The sequence below is a fragment of the Hyaena hyaena genome, unplaced genomic scaffold (genome assembly GCF_003009895.1).
Source record: "Hyaena hyaena isolate Hyena2069 unplaced genomic scaffold, ASM300989v1 scaffold_276, whole genome shotgun sequence".
In the NCBI taxonomy this organism is placed as follows: Eukaryota; Metazoa; Chordata; class Mammalia; order Carnivora; family Hyaenidae; genus Hyaena; species Hyaena hyaena.
The window spans coordinates 1,956,085-1,980,067 of record NW_024080909.1 but is presented as its reverse complement, the minus strand read 5'-3'; the positions used below and the strand labels follow the sequence as shown (position 1 = coordinate 1,980,067).

The 23,983-nt window shown below is 49.3% G+C and overlaps 1 protein-coding gene and 1 pseudogene across 1 annotated transcript; one reads left to right on the top strand and one right to left on the bottom strand.

Moving 5' to 3' along the window:
- The first annotated feature begins 1,357 nt into the window (after nucleotides 1–1,357).
- LOC120241082 lies at nucleotides 1,358–2,444 on the top strand (annotated as a pseudogene).
- Nucleotides 2,445–20,073: 17,629 nt separating this feature from the next.
- On the bottom strand, nucleotides 20,074–21,583 carry LOC120241081 (collagen alpha-1(III) chain-like). The gene is made up of 3 exons (XM_039245996.1): nucleotides 21,284–21,583; nucleotides 20,586–21,106; nucleotides 20,074–20,434 (listed from the first exon to the last, which is right to left on the bottom strand). The coding sequence occupies exons 1-3, from the start codon at nucleotides 21,581–21,583 to the stop codon at nucleotides 20,074–20,076; spliced, it is 1,182 nt and encodes a 393-aa protein (XP_039101927.1).
- Nucleotides 21,584–23,983: the final 2,400 nt, after the last annotated feature.

Here is a 23,983-nt window from a genome sequence, read left to right as displayed (position 1 = left end):
CATGATAAAAATCAACCCATTCTATGAAAGCAATAATCACATGAAAAGCCGAAGTGCCATTATGTTATCTGCTTCATAAAAGGAAGGATTTTTCAGCCTCCCTTCTGTTGTCAAACTGGATGATTATGACATAAAATGGGCCACAATTGTGACTGAAGGCTTGCGGCATTACAGACGTCTATCTCGCACTTGAAACCATGTCTCTATTTAATGGGTAGCGGGAACAGTGTTACAATACGTGCTCTGTGGGTTCCAGGGCTGGGGAGGAAAGGGCTTCCCCTCATCTGAAATCAGATCTGCCTCCTCGCCATCCTGCCCCCAGCCCACCCCCACCCACAGCTGCCCAGGCCAAACACTCACTTGTTCCCATTTGGACCCCTCTCCCAGCATTCCTTGCGATGCCAGCCCACAAACACTGTAGGCACACGGCCCGGTGAACTGTAACATCAGAGAAGAAACCACAGGAGCCCATGCCTCCTTTTCTCTAGCTCTGCAGGGCTGTGTAGCAAATATCATGAAAGGGTACCTTCTAAGACCTCCTTGAGGAAAAGAGCGGTTGTGACCTTTTCATTTTTGTATCCATACAGCCTATAATATAGTAGGGGGTGTGTGTGTGTGTGTGTGTGTGTGTGTGTGTGCGTGCGCGCGCATGCGCGCGCGCACACGTACATTTAACTGCATTCTTACCTCTTTTCACTTTCACACTCCAAATATTATTTCTGGGGGCGCCTGGGTGGCTTAGTCGGTTAAGCGTCCGACTTTCGCTTAGGTCTTGATCTCGCTGTTTGTGGGTTTGAGCCCCTTTTCTTGCTCTGTGCTGACTGCCTGCTTAGAGCCTGGAGCCTGTTTCAGTCTGTGACTCCCTCACTCTCTGACCCTCCCCTGCTCACGCTGTCTTTCTCTCTCAGAAATAAGTAAAACATTAAAAAAAAAAATACAAATAATATTTCTGGCTACACTTTGCTTTATCAACAGGAAACCTAGGAATCCCTGCCCTTCATTGGCAAGGACAACATTTCTAAAATACACTCCCTTTCTTCCCCCACCCCTTTTTTTAAAGTTTTCCTAAAGGATTTATGCTGATCTGTTCACTTTAGGATGAACAGACACATTTTTGAAAGCTATCAAACTGGGAATTCAAGCATCATACTTGGCCATGAATCAGAGTGGCAAAAATGGCCCAAAATTAAATGATTTCAGCTAACATTTATTGAGCACTTACTATATACCAGGAATTATGCAAAAAACAAAAACAAAAAAAACTTACCTCAGCTCGCCAACACCTCTTAGCAATTTTAGACAATGTATGCCTCTGTTATCCCCATCCTATGAATTACAGAGACTCTGCATTCCACACATGTTATGGCTGGGGCTGGTGGGTGGGAGAGCCAGGAATTGGGCCTAGGGAGGGCCGAGCCCCAGTCACAGACCATGACCTACTTATAAGATCCATTAGGTTGTGATCTTATAAGGGTGTCAGCTTTGGCAGACAGCAAGTTGGCCACAGGAAGATTGAGCTCTTTGCAGACGTTGTGCCCAAGACGGCCAAGAATTTTAGGCGGTTCTGCACTGGAATTTTCAGGAGAGTCCCTTGGCTCAAGTGTGCGGGAAGTCGTCAGGGCCTACGTCAAGGCCTCGTTCCAAGTCTCTTCTTTTTAGTTATAGGAAAGATGGGGCTCTGATGGGACACCACAGGGAGTGCCTTCCGCAGGGTCATAAAGGATTTCATGATTCAGGGTGGGAATGGGACTGGAGTCACCAGCTGTTTGTTTAGAGAGGGCACACACAAGTGAGGGAGGGGCAGAGAGAGAGGTAAGGAGAGAATCTCAAGCAGGCTCCACACCCAGCACAGAGGCTCACGACCATGAGGTCATGACCTGAGCCCAAATCAAGAGTCCAACATTTAATGGACTCAGCACCTGGAGTTGCCAGTACTCACCAGGGGCCACGGGCAGGTGAAAATTTTAAATTTAGTCACACTCAGCTCCAGGCCTGCTTTCACGGCCAACAGTGGCCCCAGTACAAACGGCTGCCACTTCATTACCTGCTCTAAACATGACTGGCTGGATGGGAAGCACGTGGTGTTCAGAGACATCACTGACAGGTTCTAGTGAAGCACAGGACAGACAATATCCCCACAAGCCCCAACAATAAGCCCCAACTGCCCATGATGACTGCACGGCGCAGGGAGATGAGGTCCGGAGCAAAGTCCCTCGGGCCCTCCCTTGCTGTGGGAGACGCTCTGAAGCAAGCTAATCTGCCCAGGCCCCGAGTTTGCTTCCCGGTCTCCTGATGCCCCAGTGGAGGAAGACACCTGGGAAGCATCACAGAGTCAGAACCCAAGATTTTCTGCATCTAAGTTTTCAACTGTAAATAAAGCTGTTTAAAAAAAAATCCATTATAATACCGAGAAAGGCTGCAGGCCACAGCATTGTAGGGTCACCTCAAATTTTGCAAAGTAGTGCCTCAGAGATCTTTTTTAAGTTTACTCATTTATTTTGAGAGAGAGAGAGAGAACATGAGTAGGGGAGGGGCAGAGAAAGAAGAAGAGAGAGAATCCCAAGCAGGTTGCACACTGTCAGCACAGAGCTCAACATGGGGCTCGATCCCATGAACTGTGAGATCGTGACCTGAGTTGAAATCAAGAGCCAGGGGCGCCTGGGTGGCTCAGTCGGTTGGGCATCCAACTTCAGCTCAAGTCACAATCTCACGGTTCGTGGGTTGGAGCCCTGCGTTGGGCTCTGTGCTGACAGCTAGCTCAGAGCCTGGAGCCTGCTTTGGATTCTGTGTGTCCCTCTCTCTCTGACCCTCCCCTACTCACGCTGTCTCTCTCTCTCTCTCTCTCTCTCTCTCAGAAATAAATAAAACATTAAAAAAAAAAAAAAAAGAAAGAAAGAAATCAAGAGCTGAATGCTTCACCTGACTGAGCCATCCAGGCGCCCAAGATTTGTTTATATACCAAAAACTGTATGCCCGTACCTGGGAGGTGTTTACCACTCAGGATATCACCATACAAGATTTCCCCAAGTATCCAATAACTTTAGTATTCAGTAAATTGTTTTAACCAGTAACCCTAAGAAAAGTTTCATCAGTCAGTCAAATCCCTCTGACACCACGCTGTAAGGGTGGAGGGGAAAGTTTCCTAATTAAAAGGGACCAGACTAGCCACATAACTTGCAGAACCCAGAGCAGAAGGAAAATGGGGGGGGGGGGGGGGGGAGGGAGAATCTTTGTTCAAAGAACAGTGAGAATTTCAAGACAGAGGGAGAAGCCCATGTAACTGTGTAGCTGTGAGGCTCACACGCCTGGAAGCTGACCCCAGAAGGCATCAGTGTCCAAGACCCCAGAGGTCGCTCTGGAGTCTGAAGGAACGAGGCCTCACCGGCTGCGAAACAGCCTGAGAGCTGAGCTGCATGCGTTGGACACCTTCTCCAGAAGGAAACGCATGCAAACTCAGAACCTCAGACTGGAATGTTAAACAGCTTGGCTCCTGCTATCTCTGGATGTGAACTTCATACAAGATACAGCCTCGCTTCATCTTTATGCTGAGACACAGCGGGAAAAGGTCATCCTGCATATAAATCATTAGAGACACAGATTTAAAAACATATCCTGAAGAGAAACAATGAGTAACATCACACCGCACACCGGCATGTCTTCCTTAATAGAGCAGGTGTTCTAAACGTTTAATATTTCTGTGAAATACTGGCTTTCTCCCGGTATTTTCCAGTTAGTGAAAATACAGAGAAATCATCTGAGTTACGCTATATTCGAGGAGGCCTTGACGGCACAACAAAAAATGATTTCTTTAAATTACCAAGCCCTGAGAAAAAGTGAAGTCTGATCTAATAAACTTCTGAAAAGCACTTAGAATCTTTTGTAACAAGAAAAGGGAAATAGTTATGTTAGTAGGATCAGAGCAAAAATAATTTTTTTTAAAGTTCTAGTGAGGAAAGAACACCCAGCTGGGAGTAAACAATGTAACAGTATCTGTCCCGGACTGGTTGGACAGCCGCTAGGTAACCAGCTCAACACCAGCTCGTGCAGGAGGGACAAGGAAAGAAATCATACTGTGCACGTCTTAGCCATTTCAATTAATAAACCACACTTGATCTGAATTTCGGGGTATCTGCCCGAATTCTGCATGACCTTCTGCTAATGGATACTAAGCTACAAATGATATGTGTTTTGTAAGTTCTGGAGAAAACTACCTTTTGTTTGCCAAAGACCTGGGGTAAGCACTTTTTTTTCTTTTGCAAATAGTCTGATTTGAAATCTCAGGGTTACCTGGGTATGTCAAAAATTATTTTTGGGGTATCTGGGTGGCTCAGTTGAGCCTCTGACTTCAGCTCGGGTCATGATCTCAGGGTTTGTGTGAATTTGAGCCTCACCTGGGCTCGCTGCTGTCAGCATGGAGCCTGCTTCGGATCCTCTGTCCCCCTCTTTCTCTCTGCCCCTCCCCCACTCATGCTCTCTCTCTCAAAAATAAATAAAACATTTAAGAAAATTATTTTCTTCCTTTAAACAGTAAAGAAATAGCAACCCAATGATAAAATGGAATCTTAACCTGTAAACTAGTTATTAGGCCCCCTCCTCTCTAAGCACAGAGGTTCCTGATGAGCTCAAGCCAGGTCATAGATCCCCAAGTCCCAGGCTCCTCAGCCACACACTAAGCACAACACAACTTCCCAGCTCCAGCAGGAAGGCACAGCCTCCAACGCATCTTTGAAGTGAGGTGAAGTTCTGGAGACTCAACAGCAACGGCTGTGACACAGAGGCACACGAGTGTCCCTGCCAGAGCCCCCAGGACCATGCTAAGTGGTGCAGATTTCCTAGGACACATGCTGGAGAAGCCTGCTCCACCTCTGTCAGCATACTTGTGAAGCTTCCAGAACCTTCTTCAGACAGAAGTTCAACCGCTGTCCTGTGACTTATCAATCATGTGACCTGGGGCCAGCCAGTTCTCAACTGTCAAACAGTATTTAATACACAGGGTTACTGACAAATTAAATGACCCATCAAGAGGTCAAGTGTCTAGTGAAGTAGCCCCAGCCTAGCAGATACTGAAATATGGTAGCCATTATTATTCTCTTCCAAACCACCTCCACACCTTCGCACGAACGCCAGCCTTGGCAACCTCCTCAGAAAATCTAGTACTTTCAGAAAGTAGGTGTTGGCAAAAGAAAAAGAAATGCACATTTTTTCAGTCAGAAGCTTTGGCCGAGGTACCGAGCACAAGGAAAACTTTTACCTCAAGAGTCAATAAATCTGGGATATTGAGACAAAGGGTTTGATAGATTCTGAGGGGGAAATGTCAGGGAAATACTGCTGTGCATGGAAATTTTTCATCCTATCCTCAGTTCTGTAGACATCACATCTTCTGAAGAAAAATGATGTAGTTGTTAACTACAGCCAAGGGTTCATCTTTGGATTTTAGACACACTGGCCTGCAGGGAAAAAAGTCATAAAGCCCTTAAAGCCCTGAGTAGCAAGGGAAAGATGTGAAAGGCCAACTACGCCTTGCTTCCGTGAGTGATCTCAAGACTACCAACACACCATGTCTGAGGTGAGATATCTCAAGAAGAAAAGGAATAGAAAATAGTATTTAAAAGGAGAGCACAGGACACAGCAACTGTGATACCCAGCTAACAGGGCGTGTAATGACCCTAACATCACTGATTCTTAGCGCGGGGCCATCCTCCTGAGGAAGACTCTGGTTTCAGAGTCCAACATCCCGTTTCCTTTCCCTGAGCACAGTCCTGACGGCAGGCAACAGAAAGAGTCTGCCAACAGGCAAAGGGAGGAAGCAAGGCAAAGCCCCACAGATTAAAAGTTCGCCCCAGCTAATCCACTGGTGAGTAATCCACATGCAGAAAAGGAGTGGCCATCTAGAGAGATGAAATCCAGAGGGATAGAACATTCTGAAGAGCTTATCGGTAATGGAAACATTTAGGGAAGCAAGCTTCCTAAGCAAGTATCAAGACAACTTCACAACTCAGGGTTTTTAAAACTGAACCAAACCCTCCATCTGCTTGCAGCTCAGTGTGCAAGAGTTCTGTGGGTGATTCGGGGGACACTGCACGTGGGAGATGTCCCCTGCCCTCAGAGAGCTGGCAGTCCCATCAGAGAACACTCTCACAAAAGAAAAAGCTCAGAACTGACCCTTCGCAGTGTAAGTCCATGACTGAAGAACAGGGGCGGAGATGCCCCCAGTGGGCTGCTGATGTCCAGGGACACCTGACGGGAGAGATGGGACTGAGGCAGATCCCTGCGGAACCGACAGGTAGGTGATAGAAGCCAGAGACGCACGGGAGTGGGACACAGAGACACATGCAGGACATGGGGGATGGCATCTCACATCTGCCACCCAAGCCCCAGCTAGCACAGCAGCAGCCCCATGTAAGAGCCTAACAGTCGTCTATTAAACCAGTGCACGACAGCGGCGCCTGGGCGACTCAGTCGGTTAAGCATCTGACTTCCGCTCAGGTCATGATCTCACAGTTCGTGGGTTCGAGCCCTGCATCGGGCTCTGTGCTGACAGCTCAGAGCCTGGAGCCTGCTTGGGATTCGTGTGTTTCCCTCTCTCTCTGCTCCTCCCGGACTTGCGCTCTGTCTCAAAAACAAACATTAAAAAAAGTTAATTTAAATTAAAAAAAAAAGAAATCACATGATGGAATTTAACATCTATTTACTTAAAACCACATCAGTACTCCTTTACTTATCACCCGTAACATGCAGCATGCCTTGTATCTCCCATTTTTTTCACAACATAACCCCCCAGCAACTTCAATATACAAAAACAGAAGCTCAGAAAGATTATACAATTTGCTCAAGTCTCATAACTCCTAAATGGCACAGTTAGGATTGGCACTTCCTTAATCTAATCAAAGTCAGGGCTCCATTTACTCCACTTAGCCATTCATTTACTCACCAAACACTGATGAAATGTGTGGGCGTCCCGTCTGAGCCAGGGGCTGCCTGTGTGCAAGACCTGCTCCCCCGGCATGCAGGAGGGCCTAACAAGGGGCTTTGTGAGAGAGCCCCCATAGGGATGCCGGAGACCCCACTCTGTTCTCAGGTCTCTGGATGCGGCTCCCTCTCCCAGACCCGGGGACCCCCATAGCCCGGAGCTACAGCATGGTGAGAGGAAAACCCACAGAGGGAGCAGAAGTGTTCCCGTTCAGGGCTCTGAATTCTCTCAGGAGCTCACCTCGCACACCTACAAAGTGCATCACCCAGGATACAGAAATGTGATCCACAGCTGCAGTGAGAAACCTCTAACGTGGAAGGTTTCTTCTCAGTTTACTGTCATCACATTGATGGGGATGGGACAGTGCCTCCGAATGTTCACTGTCACCATCATCGGGGATAACCTGACATCCATGCTCTGGATGTGGTCCAGACCACCTGTGGGACCACAGGCAGCCCACCAATGAGAGCGGCCTGGACGGTATCCCTTTGAATTAGAAAGACCTCACCTTGGGGCGTCTGGGTGGCTCAGGCAGTTGGGTGGCCAACTCGAGCTCAGGTCATGATCTCACGATTCATGGGTTCGAGCCCCGCGTTGGGCTCTGTGCTGACAGCTAGCTCAGAGCCTGGAGCCTGTTTCAGATTCTGTGTCTCCCTCTCTCTCTGACCCTCCCCTGCTCATGCTGTCCCTCTCTCAGAAATAAATTAAAAACATTAAAAAGAAAGGAAGGAAGGAAGGAAGGAAGGAAGGAAGGAAGGAAGGAAGGAAGGAAGACCTCACCTTCTGACTGCAAGAATGAGTAGATTGTGAGAGCGCCTGGGTGGCTCAGTCACTTGACTTTTGATTTCGATTCATGTCATGATCCCAGGGTCGTGGGATCAAGCCCCACATCAGGATCTGCACTGAGCATGGAACCTGATTAAGATTCATTCTCTCTCTCTCTCTCTCCCCCCCTCATCATCCTGCCCCTCCTTTGTTTTCTCTCTCTATATATATATAAAAGAAAAAATGAGTTCATGGTGAACATATTATGAACATCTAAAGAGAGACTGGGCTTGGCTTGGTTTTGGTGTCAGCCATTTGGCAGAAGGCAGGACTATGTGTGTAAGTGTCTTAGTCCCTTCCAGCTACCGTAACAGAATGCCATAGGCTGGGTGGCTTATAAACAATAGAAACTTACTTCTCACAGTCCTGCAGACTGGAAGTCCATGACAAGGTCATGGGCAGATTCAGGGTCTGGTGAGAGCCCACTTCCTGCTTCAAAGATGGCCACCTTCCTGCTGTGCCCTCGAGAGGCAGAAGAGCCACAGAACTCCCCGGGGTAGGTCTCTTTTACAAGGCTACTAATCCCACCATGAGAGCCTTACTTCTATGACCTAATCCCTTCCCAAAGGCATCACCTCCTAGTACCTCCACACAGGGGGTGAGGTTTCAACATACGAACTGGGTGGGAGGGGACAAAAAATCCAGCCTATAGCAAACAGTATTTATTTTATACCATGAAGACCCTGAGAAGCCAAGGTTCTTGTGTCCTACCCCTACAAGGGAGAGTCAGCCACAAATGGATATAGTTTTACCTCTTTCTTCCCAGGTGTGTAGCCAGCCCACCAGATGTCTGTTGAATAGGGTCTCCTGTGAGTATCAGCATCTGCCCCACTGCGGGCAGATGTACACGTTCAGAGATGCGAATGAGGGCAGAGAGGAGATGGTGACAATAACCCCAAGATCGCCCTTACCCCCCACCACCACCAACCTAATACAAATAGCCAGACACCCACAGCACTCAATAAAGACCACCACCCCCTATATCCAGAACAGACACCCAACCTGTGCACAGTGGGTCCATTGGCCAAGCTGGTAAAATAATGGAATATCTTCAACCAATCAGTAAATAACCACAGCCTGACCCTTGCCCCAGCAGCTGACCTCTGGGGCATCTCCTGAGATCTCCCCACCCTCTAGAGACACAGACCACATGAGACCCAGCCAGACAATTCTTATTGCCTTCCTTACGAAACTCTTCCAGAGTTTTCAAATTCTCTACTAGGATGACATGTTGCGTTTATACCTTCCTTTGAAGTTTTTAAGGTACCAATCATGTAAACACTAAGAATGAAAACAACATGCACCTGAATAAAGCCAGTTAGACAATACTATGAAACTTTAGTTTTTGTTCACACTTCTAGAGTTAGGGTTGACATACAGCCCAACTTCTATGGGAACACTCCCCAAAAGATGATGGCTAGGTTTCAAAGAATGTACATGATACTAACATTTATGAGAAAGGACTATTTTAAAGCTATAATCTTCATAACATAATAATACCTCCTATTTGTATAAGGCCTTACTGCACATGCCTTATCTCTTTTGGGACTTACACAGATCTGTAATGTAAGCAGGTGTAATTCAGGTGTAATTATCCCATTTAACAAACAAGGTAATCAAGACATAGAGAGGCTAATATCATGATTCCACAGTTCTCAAGTGACAGAGCTAGGACTCACTCCAATCTCCTGTACTCTACTTCCTTCAGGGGTTTGCTAGAGTCACCTCACATCCACTCATAAGAGCCTGATAGGAGAGTTTACAGTAGGTTGTGAAGCCATGGGTAGTTTGAAATTGTTCCATGTAAGAGTATTTACACCATGGGGGGGGGGGGAGGGGGGAAATGGGCATGGAGCAGGGCACTTGTGGGGATGAGCACCAGGTGTTATATGGAAACCAACTTGACAATAAACTATTTGTAAAAAAAAAAAAAAAAAAAAAAGAGTATTTACACCATGGAAATCAGCAATTGTTACAAGTCAGAGCCCATTTCCTTGTCATTCCATAATGTGTCCACTTAAAGGGAGGTATTTGTCATTAATTTGTTAATATTCTCTACTCCCATCAACCCAACTAACTTGTAAACCATGTGACACAGGAGAAAGGCCATTGAACTTGGGAGTCAGAAGACACTTAACCCTCCACCTCCCCTTCAGCAGCCTTTTCCCATGAGTCATTTGACCTCTCTGAGCCTCCATTTTCTTTTCTGTAAAATGAGGGCAGTAACTGCTACCCACGAACCATGCAGGTAAAAACATTGTGCCAACTACAAAACACCACACAGCTGTGAAAAACAACATGGCGGTGCTTCCAAGACTTCAGCATAGAATTACCGTATGATTCAGCAATGTTACTTTTGGGAACACACCCAAAAGAACTGAAAGCAGGAACTTGAAGAGATATGTGTACCCCATGTGCACACAGCATGACTGACAGCCAAAAGGTGGAAATAACTCCGAGTGTCCACTGCCAGATGAATGAATGTACACAATGGGGTATAGACATGCAATGGAATATGATTCTGCCTTAAAAAGCAAGGGGGGAGCCTTTAAGGTTCCAGTTACAGCACCAAATCCAATTCAGTGTGAAGGCAACTGCAGTGATGTATGTTGCAGTCATGAAAGATGAGAGGTCCTCCCAACAAGTAGAGATGTCAGGGTCTTTACTTTCCCTGCTCACTCCATCACAGAGGTCCCAATATATTGTCACCCCAGACTTTGGTCATCAGAAGGGCGTAACTGGGGAGGGTCAAAAGGGAGATATCACCCAGTCTGGACATCTGCTTCCCAACTGTCACTGACATCCTAAGAAAGACTTGGGGAATTAAACGTTTGAGATCTTCTCTCATACCCCATCCAACAATCCCCCTAAAGAGATTTTTAAATAAGCTGTTTCACATGTCCATGTGGCATACACACATACATGCTGCCATTTCTTAAATATTCTGCCACCAAAATTAACTCAGTGCATATTAATTTTATTTTTTTTAAGTTTATTTGTTTTGAGAGAGAGAGAGAAAGAAGAGCAGGAGAAGCATAGAGAGAGGAAGAGAGAGAATCCCAAGCAGGCTCTGCCCTGCCAGAACAGAGCCCAATCCGGGGCTTGAACTCACAAACCATGAGATCATGACCTGAGCTGAAACCAAGAGTCAGACACTTAACCAGCCAAGCCACCCAGGCGCTCTATTACATATCGATTTTAAACTACTCAGCTCCGTGGTGTGTTGTCATATTGCAAATAAATTACTTAAGTCCTCAAATCAAAACCCTGTTTTCAGTGAGAAACATAGCCCACACACTGAAGCAATTCTCAGAAAGGAAAAACACGCTTAAGCCGAAGTGGGGCCACAGCTGTCCCGAGGCCTGTGTGTTGTTTGGGAAGACAGAAGCTGTTGCACAAGCTGATGCAGATAGGGACAGGCTGAAACACAACACAAGATGAGACCCAGCTCAGGGTGCAGGGAGAGGTGCAGAGAGCAGGCTGATGAGATAACCAGAGGAAGGAAAGAGCCTGTGATAAATACATAGCAAACTAGGTCATTTGGCACCCGGGCTGGCCCAGAGGACGCTCCTGGCCGGGTCTCTTGGTCAATGCCAGCACTCTATGAACTCATCACCCTCCTGTGGGGAGCAAATGTTGAATGGTTGCATGGACCATCCAACTCCGTGCACATGGCCTCTGAGGAGCATTGTTCCAGTACCCCAGGGGCTAAGGAGAGGGAAGGAGCATTCACTGAGAACAGATCCACGGGCCATGCCCTGCACTAAGTGGTTTGCATGCACCTTCATGTAAACCTCATGACAGCCCTGGGATTATGTGCAGGTCTTACCCCATTTTACAGATGAGGACAGGAGTCTGACAAAGGCCAAATAATTTGCCCAAAACCAGATGGCTAGGAAGCAGTGGACCAGAATTTGCACTCCTGTCCTAGTGACCTCGCAGCCTACCTACTTCACTACTCGCTACTGTGCTGTGCAAAACAACCAGCAATTGTTCCTTCCTGACTGATGGAAGACTTGGTGATAGTTCCCAAAAATCAGTTTCCAACATATATTGACATGTTCTTCCCCACGGTACCCTGAACTGCCACTGGCAGTCCCCCTCAACCACAGCTGTTGATGGCGACTAGAGCTGATGACAGCTACCGTTTACTTAATTCCAATTATGTGTCAGGTACCTCATGTCCATCATTGAATCCTTACAAAAATCCCACCAGACAACAATGTCCAACTCCATCTTGACTCGGAAAGATTAAGGAGCCTCTCCAGAGGCGTACAGCTAGGCACGGCTGGGCTGGGGCCACGCTTCCATTAGGGCTCATGGCCTCCTGATGTCTCCCCTACCTGGCCTCGCCAAGTGTGCCGTTTTAAAAGCTGATCCTCAAGGTTTGGTGTTATCCAAAAGACAGAATCCCTGTTTCTGAATCCTTCCGAAATAACTAGGAAAAACAGCACAAGACACATGGCTGATCGCTGAAGATGTGGAATGGACTTGGTGTGCCACCAAACGAACTTGGCCTGTGCCATCCATTTGGAGGTTACTTTTGGTATGAGTGGAGCCTAAATAATACATATACTGCAAACATCTTTTTAATCAAGGAGGATCTAATGAAAGTTAGCCCGAGGAAAAAGTGGTTTCCTGCACCAGAGAAAGTCAAAGGGCCACGAGCCACATGAACTGAGAAAGAATAGGACAGCACCTCTCCCAGAGCCCACAGCCCCTCCTCGTTTAGCTACGTGTGCATTGCACTTGATCATCTTGAGGCAAAAAAGAAACTTATGGCAACTGACCAGGATACCAGGCTTCCTGCTGGTCACCCAGAAGCAGTTCCTTCTTTAATTAACAATATGGGTCCTTCAGGGGCTGTGGACTCCCTGATGATCCCTATGAAATTGGAGGCATGAGGTTGGAGGTCTACCACGGTGAGTGGAAGCTGGTCACAAATGTGACGATCCCCCACTGGATCAATGCCTAAGCTGTCCCCAGAGGAGAGAGGAGGAGAAGGAGTGAGATTGAAGGGGATTAAGGAGATTTATTTGGGGAAAGGAAAGATTAAAGGGATTTATGGAGACCCAGCCAAAGAAAAACTCAACAAATTAACCCCTAAATCCTCCTCCAAGGGGACACAAATGTCTACCTACCAAGCCTAATTATTGTCCATTCATTGGCCAAGTCCCAACCAGAAAGTTCTACTTGAGACACAATTCTTATGAGTCCCTCTGGGAATGAGCTCTCTGTCCAAAAAAGCAATTTTCCAAATCCCACTACACTAATCAATAAAGACAGTAGCATTTGTTATCTTTTTTCCAGTCAAGAAAAATGTCTGGTTTTTCCCCTCCAAATATAAAACATCCTGCTGAAAAAGGAGGAGCAGGAGTCTGGCGTTTATTATTTTTCATGGAATGCTTGGGCTTTAAATCACCAAATCGAGTGGGAGAGTTATAGGGCATAGGCCCACCTGTCCAGGTGAGCTAGCTCTTCCTACCGATAATTCTACGGGCCACACCCAGCATTTTCCTGAAAAGTTCAGCAGTTCTCCCAACTGCTAAAATGTTCGGCCTGTCACAGTTTTCGCCCTGTGACCAAGGAGGAGGCACTTCAAAAGCCCTTTCCAGACACAAGCTCAGAGGAGTCCCTCATGAGGAGGGCCCAGAAGCCCAAAGGACCTGAGCTTACCTACTAAACTTTCCTGGAGCCTCCCAGAGCAGGGACAGCCCCACTCTGGCGACAGAATGGGCACTCAAAACCCTTGGATAAACTGACCCAAACCACCCAATGGCACCATTTTTCCAACCCCAAGTCCTTGGAGAATCTCACATCCAATCACAGCAATTCTTTTCTGCTTGTCCCTTCCAAAAATATAGAGGACCCAACCACTTCTTTTTTTCTTTTTCGTACAAATAGTTTATTGTCAAGTTCGTTTCCATATAACACGCAGTGCTCATCCCCACAAGTGCCCTCCTCCATGCCCATCTCCCTTCTCCCTCGCCCACACCCATCAGTCCACAGTTTGTTCTCAGCATTCAAGAGTCTCTCATGGTTTGCCTCTCTCCCTCTCCCCCACCATTTCCCCCCTTTTTCTCCCCCATGGTCCTCCATTAAGTTCCTCCTAATCCTCCCATACGTGCAAACATGATATTTGTCCTTCTCTGCCTGACTTATTTCGCTCAGCATAACACCCTCAAGGTCCATCCATGTTGCTACACAAGACCAGATTTCATTCTTTCTCATTGCCATGTAGTATTCCATCGTATAGATAAACCACATCTTCTTGATCCATTCGTCCGTTGATGAACACTTAGGCTCTTCCCATGTTTTGGCTATTGTTGAGAGTGCTGCTATGAACATTGGGGTACATGTGCCCCTATGCATCAGCTCTCCTGTATCCCTTGGGTACATTCCTAGCAGTGCTATTGCTGAGGACCCAACCACTTCTGATGAGAAACGGAGCCTCCGTAGCGACAGTTCTCCCTTTAAAACACCTCTGTCTCTCACCTGGATCATTGCAATGGCCTCCATGCTGGTCTCTCCATCTCTGCCCTGGAGCCTGCCAAGCTGTCCTCAACAGCAAACGAAGTGATGATGGAAACACCTAAGTCACTTCAAGGTGTTCTTCTGCTCAAAATCCTCCAATGTCTCCCATTTCTTTCACAGCAAAGGCAAAGTTTTTACTAGGACCTACAGAGGCCCTTGAGGAATCCGATCTCCCCTCTGCCTTGCCCCCCATCTCCTCACCCCCGTGCCTCTCTTATTGGCTCCCACTCCTTCCCCCAACCACCAACTTCCAGCCACGCAGGCCTCCTTCAACAGTGAACAAGCTCCCTGGCAAGCCCTCAGCCCTTGCCGTTCCCTCTGATGGGAACATTCTGCCTTTGGAAGTCCCATACTAGCTTCTTAGTGAGGCCATCCGTGACTACTCAGCCTCAAGCAGCCATCATTATGGCTCCAAAAAACCTCCCTCCTTCCTGGGGTGCCTGGCCGCCTGGTTGGCTCAGTCTGTTAAGCATCTGATTCAGCTCAGGTCATGCTCTCACAGTTCGTGGGTTAGAGAGCCACATCAGGCTCTGTGCTGACAGCTCGGAGCCTGGAGCCTGCTTCAGATTCTGTGTCTCCCTCTCTCTGCCCCTCCCCCACTCATGCTCGCTCTCTCTCTCTCTCTCTCTCTCTCAAAAATAAATAAGAATTTTTTTTTTTAATTATTTCTAGAAGAGAGAGAGAGAGACAGCGTGAGCAGGGGAGGGTCAGAGAGAGAGGGAGTCACAGACTGAAACAGGCTCCAGGCTCTGAGCTGGCGGTCAGCACAGAGCCCAACGCGGGGCTCGAACCCACGAACCGCGAGATCATGACCTAAGCAAAAGTCAGACGCTTAACCAACTAAGCCACCCAGGCGCCTCTAAATAAGAATTTAAAAAAACAAAAATAAAAACAAAAAACACAACCTTCCCTGTTTCGCTTTTCCCCTTAACATGTGTACTAAGCACTGCACTCTACATTTTACTTACTTCTCTTTTTCACTCCCTGGCCCCCTCACCAGAAGGTAAGTTAGGAGAGGACAGGCATTTGTTGTTGTTGTTGTTGTTGTTGTTGTTGTTTGCAGCTACAAGCCACCCCCCCCCCCAGGGTGCCTAGACTAGATCAGATGCTTGATAGAGATCTTCAAATGTATGAGAGGCTGAATGTATATCTTGGCTCAAAACAAAAGAGAGCTGAGAAATACAAACTCCTAACAAATACGGCAGCTGGGACACCCTCAGGGAGAAATCAAGGGACTTCCACCTCTGTTTTCCTCTTGCTAATATTCTTTCAAATGTTTCTCCCAGACTCTAAAATTCAGAGTAATCCCAGAATAAATACTACAAAACCAGCCAGTCAAATATACAAACCACCTGAAGCAGCTTTGCCTGTCTACTCCTCCTCCCCCCAACACATACATCCGAAAAAAGCACTGTTGAGTGTGGTTCCCACTGGGGCTTTCAGATAAATCAATCACCTGTGTCCTCAACAGGTGTATTTCCTGAGCAATTTCAGAATAAGTAGTGTTGAGTATGATACTAGTGGGAAAAGACAGTGCTTGCCCCACAGAAATTTCTATTTATATTCTTCCTAAAGCAGCACCCAGCAGGCATTCGTTTAATGGAAAAGGGAACACACTATGCTATTGACATGAAGTGGGATAAGACTTCCTGTCCAGAGCTGTTTTCACTTTGCTATGAGCCTGGGCATAAAAATGTCACTCCAAACAGGAAGGAGATGCACTAGCCACATAGGAAGGCTCATGAAGAACCATGGCCAGTATCTTCCTGGTTCAGGTGAGCCCTAAAATCTCAGGGTTGGAAGGGTACTTGCAAACCATCTTGTCTTTGCTGCCCCCGTGACTTTAGAGACAAGGAAGCTGAGACAAGGAGAAGGTGGTGTGGACAAGTGACCAAGCAGCCCACAGGCCACACAACCCATTAGCGGCCGAGCCAGAGGACTGAAGGCCAAGTTCCAATCCTCCATGATGGTCAATTCCAGCCCCCTACAGACAGCAATTACTTCACCGTAAAATGTTCGGTCTATAAGAAAAGCATGTATTCACACCCTACAGAGATGAAGATCTATTTTCTAGGACATGCCATTTCCTATACTCAAGAGGAAGGGAGGAAATTGGGACAATCATTCTGTGTCATGCCAAGTGCTCAGACCTTCTCTGTGCAGATGGCTTTCATGGCATGGAAATTAGAAAAGTGATTTCCATGACTCTGGGGTACTTCCTGGACACCACACCACAGCTTTCTTCCCATCCATATACTTCTCCAAATGGCATAGTATCACTTTTTTCATTTCGGGAGTCGCTGAAAGATCTCTCCAGTAGAGATGGTCTGGGGAGCCTCAGCAGATCCGCTGACAGACATGTTCACAGCCCCTGATTTGCTGGTACACAACATTTATTGGCTCCCACCATGTGCCAAGGATCTGAAAACGTGTCATTGATGAATAAATAGTCCTTAGGTCCTTCTACCTTAGTCAGGTTCTGGAATTCCCTTTCAGAGGAAGGTACATGCAGCCCCTTAGTTGGGAGGCTTCTCCTAAGGCCTGACCCAGAGGCATGTCAGCTAACCCAGGCCCAAATCCCAAAGGCAGGTCCCTTCACCTAGGCTGTCCCGGGCTTCCTTAACCTCTTTCCCACCCTCCTGAGCCAGCCTTCACTCTCATTTGGTCCCCAGTCCCCATCAAGGCCCCTCTGACCACGTGACCACATGGCTTGACCCTTTGGCTTCAACAGTAAGTGTTCTGCTCTGCAGGGAATGTTACCTGAATCAGGCAGCCAGATATCGGATTACAAAGTTTGGCCAAGTGTGTTTCTCAGGCCTTTACAAGGCTTTATTTTAAAAGCATTTTAACACTCTAAGATGACAGTCTGGCTCCTGCCAGGGCTTTCCTGCCTTAGGATCTTGAAGACATATGGGGAAGGTGCGACAAACAAAATGACTGGAGCTGCAGAGGACTGTGGAAATGAATCTCAATCATGATCAGTGATGCCTTTGACTTACAGTAAATTTCATTACAAATAGGAGGGGGGTCCAGACTCAACATCTACACAGACAGGACTGGAAGCAACCTCCCTATTTAGACTCAGGCCAAGGTCACTGGAGCTAGCCCAGGGTGACACAGGCATCCTAAACCTCATATGATGGCTAGAAAATCCAAAGAGACAAAATAATGCTGATTATCCAAGAGCTTTGAAATGTTACTGTATGTAGATAACAGGTTACCCCATAATTATGTTTTCCTTGCATTAATATTAAAACTAGCTTTCTAAATACTAAAGTTAAATCAAATTATTAGTAAACATTCGCTAATGTGGGTTACATAACCCACCAATGGCTCAACGCCATCGGGATCATGATGAGTTGTTCTGTTTAGATTCCACAATTAATAACTAGCTCATGTTTGGCAAGTCACTTAATCTCTCTGTTGCCTCAGTTTTCCCATCTGCCAATTGGGGATAATACCAAATACCTACCTCATAAGGTTATTATAAGAGTAAAACACACGTAAGGCACTTAGAATAATATCTGATACGTGGTATTCATTTAAGAAAGTCATCTACGACGACTATTATTATTATATCATGGAGTAAAAACATGTTGATCATTTTCTTATTTGTGTTAGGCTCTTTTAGAACCCATGCCAGCACCACGGGGCCTCAGTGGGAAGCTTCTTTTCAAAGACCTATTTCCAAGGAAGAAGGCAAAGCTTTGGGACCCCAACAGAGACCCATGCCCAAGTTCACTGGGCATCCGACCAGAGTCCAAGAGACTGTTCTGGAACAGCCCCACTGGTCTCTCCAGCACCAGAAGGCAAACTCCCATCCTTCCCGGAGGAAAAACCGCCCATGGTCACCCCCCAGACAGCACCTGCTACAGCAAGAACCACTCGACAGAGCAACAGCTCACTGAGTTGCAGCGGCCCTGGCTACTGCAGTGGTGCGGCTGCAGGGCTCTCCTGAAAAAGCAGGAGTCACTGAGGAGGAGGCTGTCCCCGTGGAGGCTGCAGACTGTGGGGGCAGAGACAGGAGTTCAGGTGGGGAAACGCCATGCAAAGAAAGGCAATCCCACATGATGAGACTCCACGCTCTCCTGTCCCTTCACCCGCAGCCACATAACCGGTCTCAGGATGACAGGCAAGGGCATGCTTCTGGTTTCTCCATAACTTGAGCATCTCCGTGTGCAAACCCCAAATCCTAATAAGCCTCAGTAGCAATTTTCAAAAGTTCTGAGCAAAACTCACCCCTTAACTGGCCAGGCCAAGAGAGGCAGTCCTAAGCCCCTCCTTAGGAAAAAGGCTAAGTCCCTCATGCCTTCATCCCAACAAAGACAGAATTGTCTGTACCCACAGGTGCTCTCCCTAAAGTGCAGCATAGCAGCCAGGAGACCCTAGTCTCGGCCTCGCGAATGAGCCTGCTTTCCTGGGCATGAGAAGCAAGGCTGGGAATGCTGCCTTCCCAACTTCGCCCTGGGGGACCTACTGCAGAAGTGGGGGCGGGGGCGAGGGAAAATGACTGAGCAACTGTGGGGGGCCCTCAGGAGGGGGCAGGAGACAATCTGGGTTTGAACAATGTGGTTCTGGGAAAGCAAACCAACCACAAAAGCAAGTAAAGGATGGGGGGGGGGGGCAGGGGAGGAGGAAGGAAGGAAGGAAAAAAGGAAGAACAGTAGTTTATCTCACCCAACACCTCCTCTTTCTCTTCCCAGCCCAATCAACACCTCCACGAACCCCTGCAAAATGTTCCGTTCATATAGCACATGTGTGTATGAGAGAATATATACACGGACAGATACTGATCATCAACAGATACTGATCACATGAGGGAAGAACATGACTTGAACTTCAGACTCACCCAGCAGTGCCTGATTCTCTTTCACTATCAGCCTCCTTACCTATTCTGAGGCGCTTCAAAACAAAACAAACAAAAACCAACTCCAGGGCAGCAAGGGAACAGCAGCTGAACTGAGCAGCACATGCTTGGGGCATTCCCGCCTTGGATCTCAGAGTATTTCTGCTTTCTTGAGCCGCAGCCACCAACGCTGGACTCAAGAACAGCTCTGGAGAGAAGTCGCCGGGTAGGGAGACACTCACAGACCCTCCCCGGGGCCACGCACCCTAGCGTGGGCAGCTGAGCCCGTGTGAAATGGACTCAGGTAAGGCTCTGCCCACACGTGACCCACAACACTGCGAAATCCTTCCCTTCCATAATCGCGTGGCATCCAAAGTCTTGCATACACCTAGTACGTGCAGATGTCTATTCCGTAAGAACACATGACGGAAGAACAGAAATGGGAATGACCAAAGCCCCGTTTTCTCGTGACCGCGCTCGTCTCTCCAAGGTGCGCCCCCACGCACGGTGAGTAAACGCACACGGCTGGTAGGTAAACACTAATATCCACCGTGCTCGGCCCACCGTCACGCGTGGAGAGAAAGAAGTCGAGAGGGCGGCGGTGTCAGGGGAAGTGGAAAGTCGCCTGCCGGAGCTCCTCCCGCCCCCGCCCGGGAGCGGTGCCCACCCGCGCCCCGGGGACGCAGCTCCACGCGCTGGACGCGGGGGGGAGGGGGGGGGGTCCGCGGGGCCGAGAACTGGACAGTGAGGACGCGGCCACCAGCCTGTTCGTGCCGCGGTGGCCGCGGCTGTGGCGGCCGGAGCCGCCTGTGCACCCGCTGGCACCCCCACCCTTCTGTGCCCGAGCTCCACTTACGTCCCGAGGGTCTCCTTGAACTCGAAAATTTTCTTGATGTCTTCAGCTTGCTTTTTCCAGGAGGAGCTGCTCTCGCCGTTCTCCCGGGCCATGGCAGACGAGGGCGGCGTGTGCGGAGGGCGGCGAGGCGGCGCGGCCGCGGCGCGTGGGGCCGGGGTGGGCGCGCTGAGGAGGGGGCGCCCGGCGACAGGGGCGCAGGGAGCGGCGGCGAGCCCGTCCGGGAGGTCTGGGGCGCGCGCGCGGGGATGCTCGGCGCGGGAGCCGGAGGACACTTCGTGCTGCGGCAAGAGCTTCCTCTTCTGCAGTTTCCTCTTTCACTCTCGCCGCCGCCGCGGTCCCTCCCTGGCTCTTATTTCTGCTCGTCTCGGGCACAGACTTCCTGCCGCCGCCGCTCGCCGGGCTCCTTTGCAGCCGGCTGCCAGCCTCACTTTCTGCTACTTTCTTGCCTCCCTTCGCCTCCCTCCCCGCCGCCCGCCCTGCTCCCTCCCCCTCCTCCCCCTCCTCCTCCTCCCGCGGGCTCCCCGCCCTCCCCGCGCGCCCCGGCCGCCTCCCGCCTCCCCGCCTCCGGCGCGCTGCCGCCTTCGGGGATGTCCTGCTCCCCGGGAGCGCCGTGCCCCGGGCGCGGGGCACCGCCGTGGGCTGGCGGCCTCGCGCGCCCTGGAGCCCGGGAGAGGGCAGGTGCAGGGGACCCGGGCAGGTGCAGGGTGCCGGGGAGCGCGCGGGAGGGCTCCAGGCCCTTGGGGTGCTCTTTTAATTCTGCAGTCAAGTCCCGGGGGCACGAGGGCTTTCCTCCCAGGCGGCGGGAGGGGGCGCCTCTGCGTGGCGTTCGGCAGCGGCGGGGGGGGGCGGGAGCGCGAGGCCGCCCGGATCCCCGGCGCCGAGGGCGGGGGCGCTCTCCCTGCGCGCCGGGGGGCCGCGGCCGGTGCGTAACCGGGCCGCGCGGGTTGGCGGGCGGGGGCCGGTTGTTATGGCGACGGGAGGCGGCGGTGGGGATGCGGACGGCGGTGGGCGTTGACTCGCGGTCCGCAGCGCCGGCTCGCTTCTGGCGCTCCCGGAGCCTGCCGGTCCCTCCCGACTAGACGACTAGAGCTAATTCGCATTGCACCAAAATCGGCGCTCGCGTCAAATTCTGGCCGGGAGACGGGGCCTCGTGGCGAAGAGAAGAAAGCCTGGGAGCCTCGGGGCCAGAGACGCGCAGGACGCGCCGGGCGCCGCCTTGTGTTCCCTTTGGGAGCTAGACTCCCGGAGTTACTGGGCGCGCGGGCTGCGGGCGGATTCGGGGACCGCCTGGCGCGGGTTCCGTGCTCCTCGCGGGCTGCCCGGGTCCCGGGCTGGAACTGCCAGCGGGCCTGGGCGGGCCCGGGGGGCCTTCGCTCCTGTCTGCCCCCTCCTGGCTTCTCCCCGTCTCCTCCCGCCGAAACCCAGAGACTTCGCGTAAAATGAACGTCTGCCCCGCACCCTTCTCGAGGGGAGGGCTGTCCTCACCCGCCTCAGCCCGACCCGCGGCGGGCTTAGGAGAATACCCTGAGGCGGGGTTTGTCCCTCGAAACATCTTTTCCCACTGGCTGGAGAAACAAACTCAGGAGTTCCCTCTGGCCTCCCATCTCAGAGATTCTCTTTTGACTGCCCACCCTTCTCCCCTGTCCACCTGTCAGCGGGGGAGAGGCTACCTCGTCTTCCAGAAAATAAGTAGTTTTCCTTGAATCCTGATTATCGCTCCAGTAGGGCCCCTGGGCTGAGTTGTGTCAACAGCCTTGTCTCTTGATTGTTGACACCTGCCCCATTTTCCCAGGGCTGTTCCAATTTCAATTTCAAGGGGAAAAAAAATCTACTCCCTGAGAAGGCACCTTCATCCAGCACCTTCTTCCTGGGCCTGACAGGGAGGATGCAGGCCCAGGGCTTTGCCAGAAGCCACCAAGACCCCTCTAGCCCTTCATTCCCACTGTGACCCCAAGGAGGTCAGAAGATGCCTGGCTACCCCATCCCCCACACCTCCATGCTGGTTTCCTGTCTGTCTGGGGCTGTTAGCTCCAGGCCCTCTAGGCAGGGGAGAGCAAATTTGGCGTTACTTGGCTGTTAGAAACACAGATTAAAGGGACAAACAACAACTTCCAGGACAGATTTCCTAGGAAACAAGAAGATGGGGCGTATAACCAAAGTGCAAGGCAAACAGCACCTCTTTCAACAAGAACTGGATTTGAGCAACTAGAATATCTTTTATTTCTGTCAAAGATTCAGTAATATGAAGAGTTGAACCCTAGCATTACCTTCCCATGCTCTAGCGTGAATATCTTCTCTTCTTCTTCTCCTTCCCGTCCACTCTCCTCCGTCTTACTCAATTCTTTCCTCTCTGTTTCACCTTGCTCCTTGCCTAAGGATCAGCCTCCAGAGCTCTTGAGAACCATTTTCAGTCTCCGCTCTTGTCCCCAAAACTAAAGAAATGCGGACGTTCTCTCTTTCTCCCTAAGGAAAAGAGGCAGTTGTCCAGAAGGAGCAAAAGTGAAGGGAAAGCAGCGGAGCGTGGCATGTGGCTTTGCGGCCGTGACTTTACCTACCAGCCTGTCAGGTCCATGAGGACAAGGAACACATTGCCTTTTGCACGACTGTATGCCCAGCACCTAGCATGGTCGCTAACACATAGTAACTGAATGGGTGTTAGGCGGATAAAGAAATGAAAAAGAACTAGGACAGCTATTTGACATCTGTTGTACTGGTTGAAAGGCTATAGAGAATTTTCTTTCTCTTCCAAACTTGGTAACGATGTTCATTCAGCATTATCAAGTCATAGTCAGCTGGACCAGGTCCCAGAGGAAAGATGCAGACATTTAATGCGGAACTGAGGAGGCCAGCCCCAGAGGAGTGGATCCCAAAGGAGGTAGAAATGCCAAAGACAACCTGTGTGGCTTTAGTATGGTAATTTCTCCCTTACTGGACTCCATGTGAAATAAAAGATCTTGATCCTGGAAACTGCCATAGAAAACAAAACCCACCATTTCCTAAGAATGGTTATACCTTAGACTATACATGGCCTAATTCTGTTCACCTGAGGGCCCTCACGTGGAATGTTACCCAGTAACTGACCACTTCCTCCAGCCTGCCATGTTTTTCTAGAGGAAAAGGTGATGGCTGCCAGGCTCATCATTCAATCCCACTTCCAAAGTCAATCAGTTATTATCTATCCTTCAAAAGCTCTCTGTTCCCCCAACAATTCCACTCCAGAGGCTCTGCCACATATTCTAGATGACCAAAGTTAGGTCCTAAGTCTTTATATTTTCTTAAAGCTCTTATAATGTTCATTAAAGAGCCCAAAGAAGAGGTGCTTTTAAGAACACATCATTAAAGAGTTACTAATACTCTGCCCATTAAACTTTTCTCCCACCAGCCCTCCTGCCAGTAGATCAGGATTGTGTGGCCCAGGTTGGGACCTGGGAAGATAGTGCAAGGGAAATAAATATTATGTCGAGCAGATTCAGAGATTAAGTCTGAAATTTTCTAAACTACCTCGATTCAGCCTTTAATACCTAACGTGATAAGCCAGGAAGGCAAGCTGGGGTGGTACAAAGAACTAGAAATCTAGAAAACTAGACTTAAGTCCCAGGTCACAAAATTTGTAAAAACACTTGGCCTCCCTGGGCATGTAAAATGTACACTGTAGCAGGTTTAACAGTATGTAAAGTCGATAATTTTTAGGACTTGCAAATCGATGATTTTTCTTCATTTTATGAAAAGCTCGTCAAAATATCATTAATCTTTGAAATTTTAAGAACTCTTTGGTCCAAAAATGCATTGATCAAAAATATTTTATTAGGGGCACCTGGGTGGCTTAGTCGGTTAAGCGTCCGACTTTCACTTAGGTCATGATCTCACGGTTCGTGGGTTCGAGCCCCACGCCGGGCTCTGTGCTGACTGCCAGCTCAGAGCCTAGAGCCTATTTCGGAGTCTGTGTCTCCCT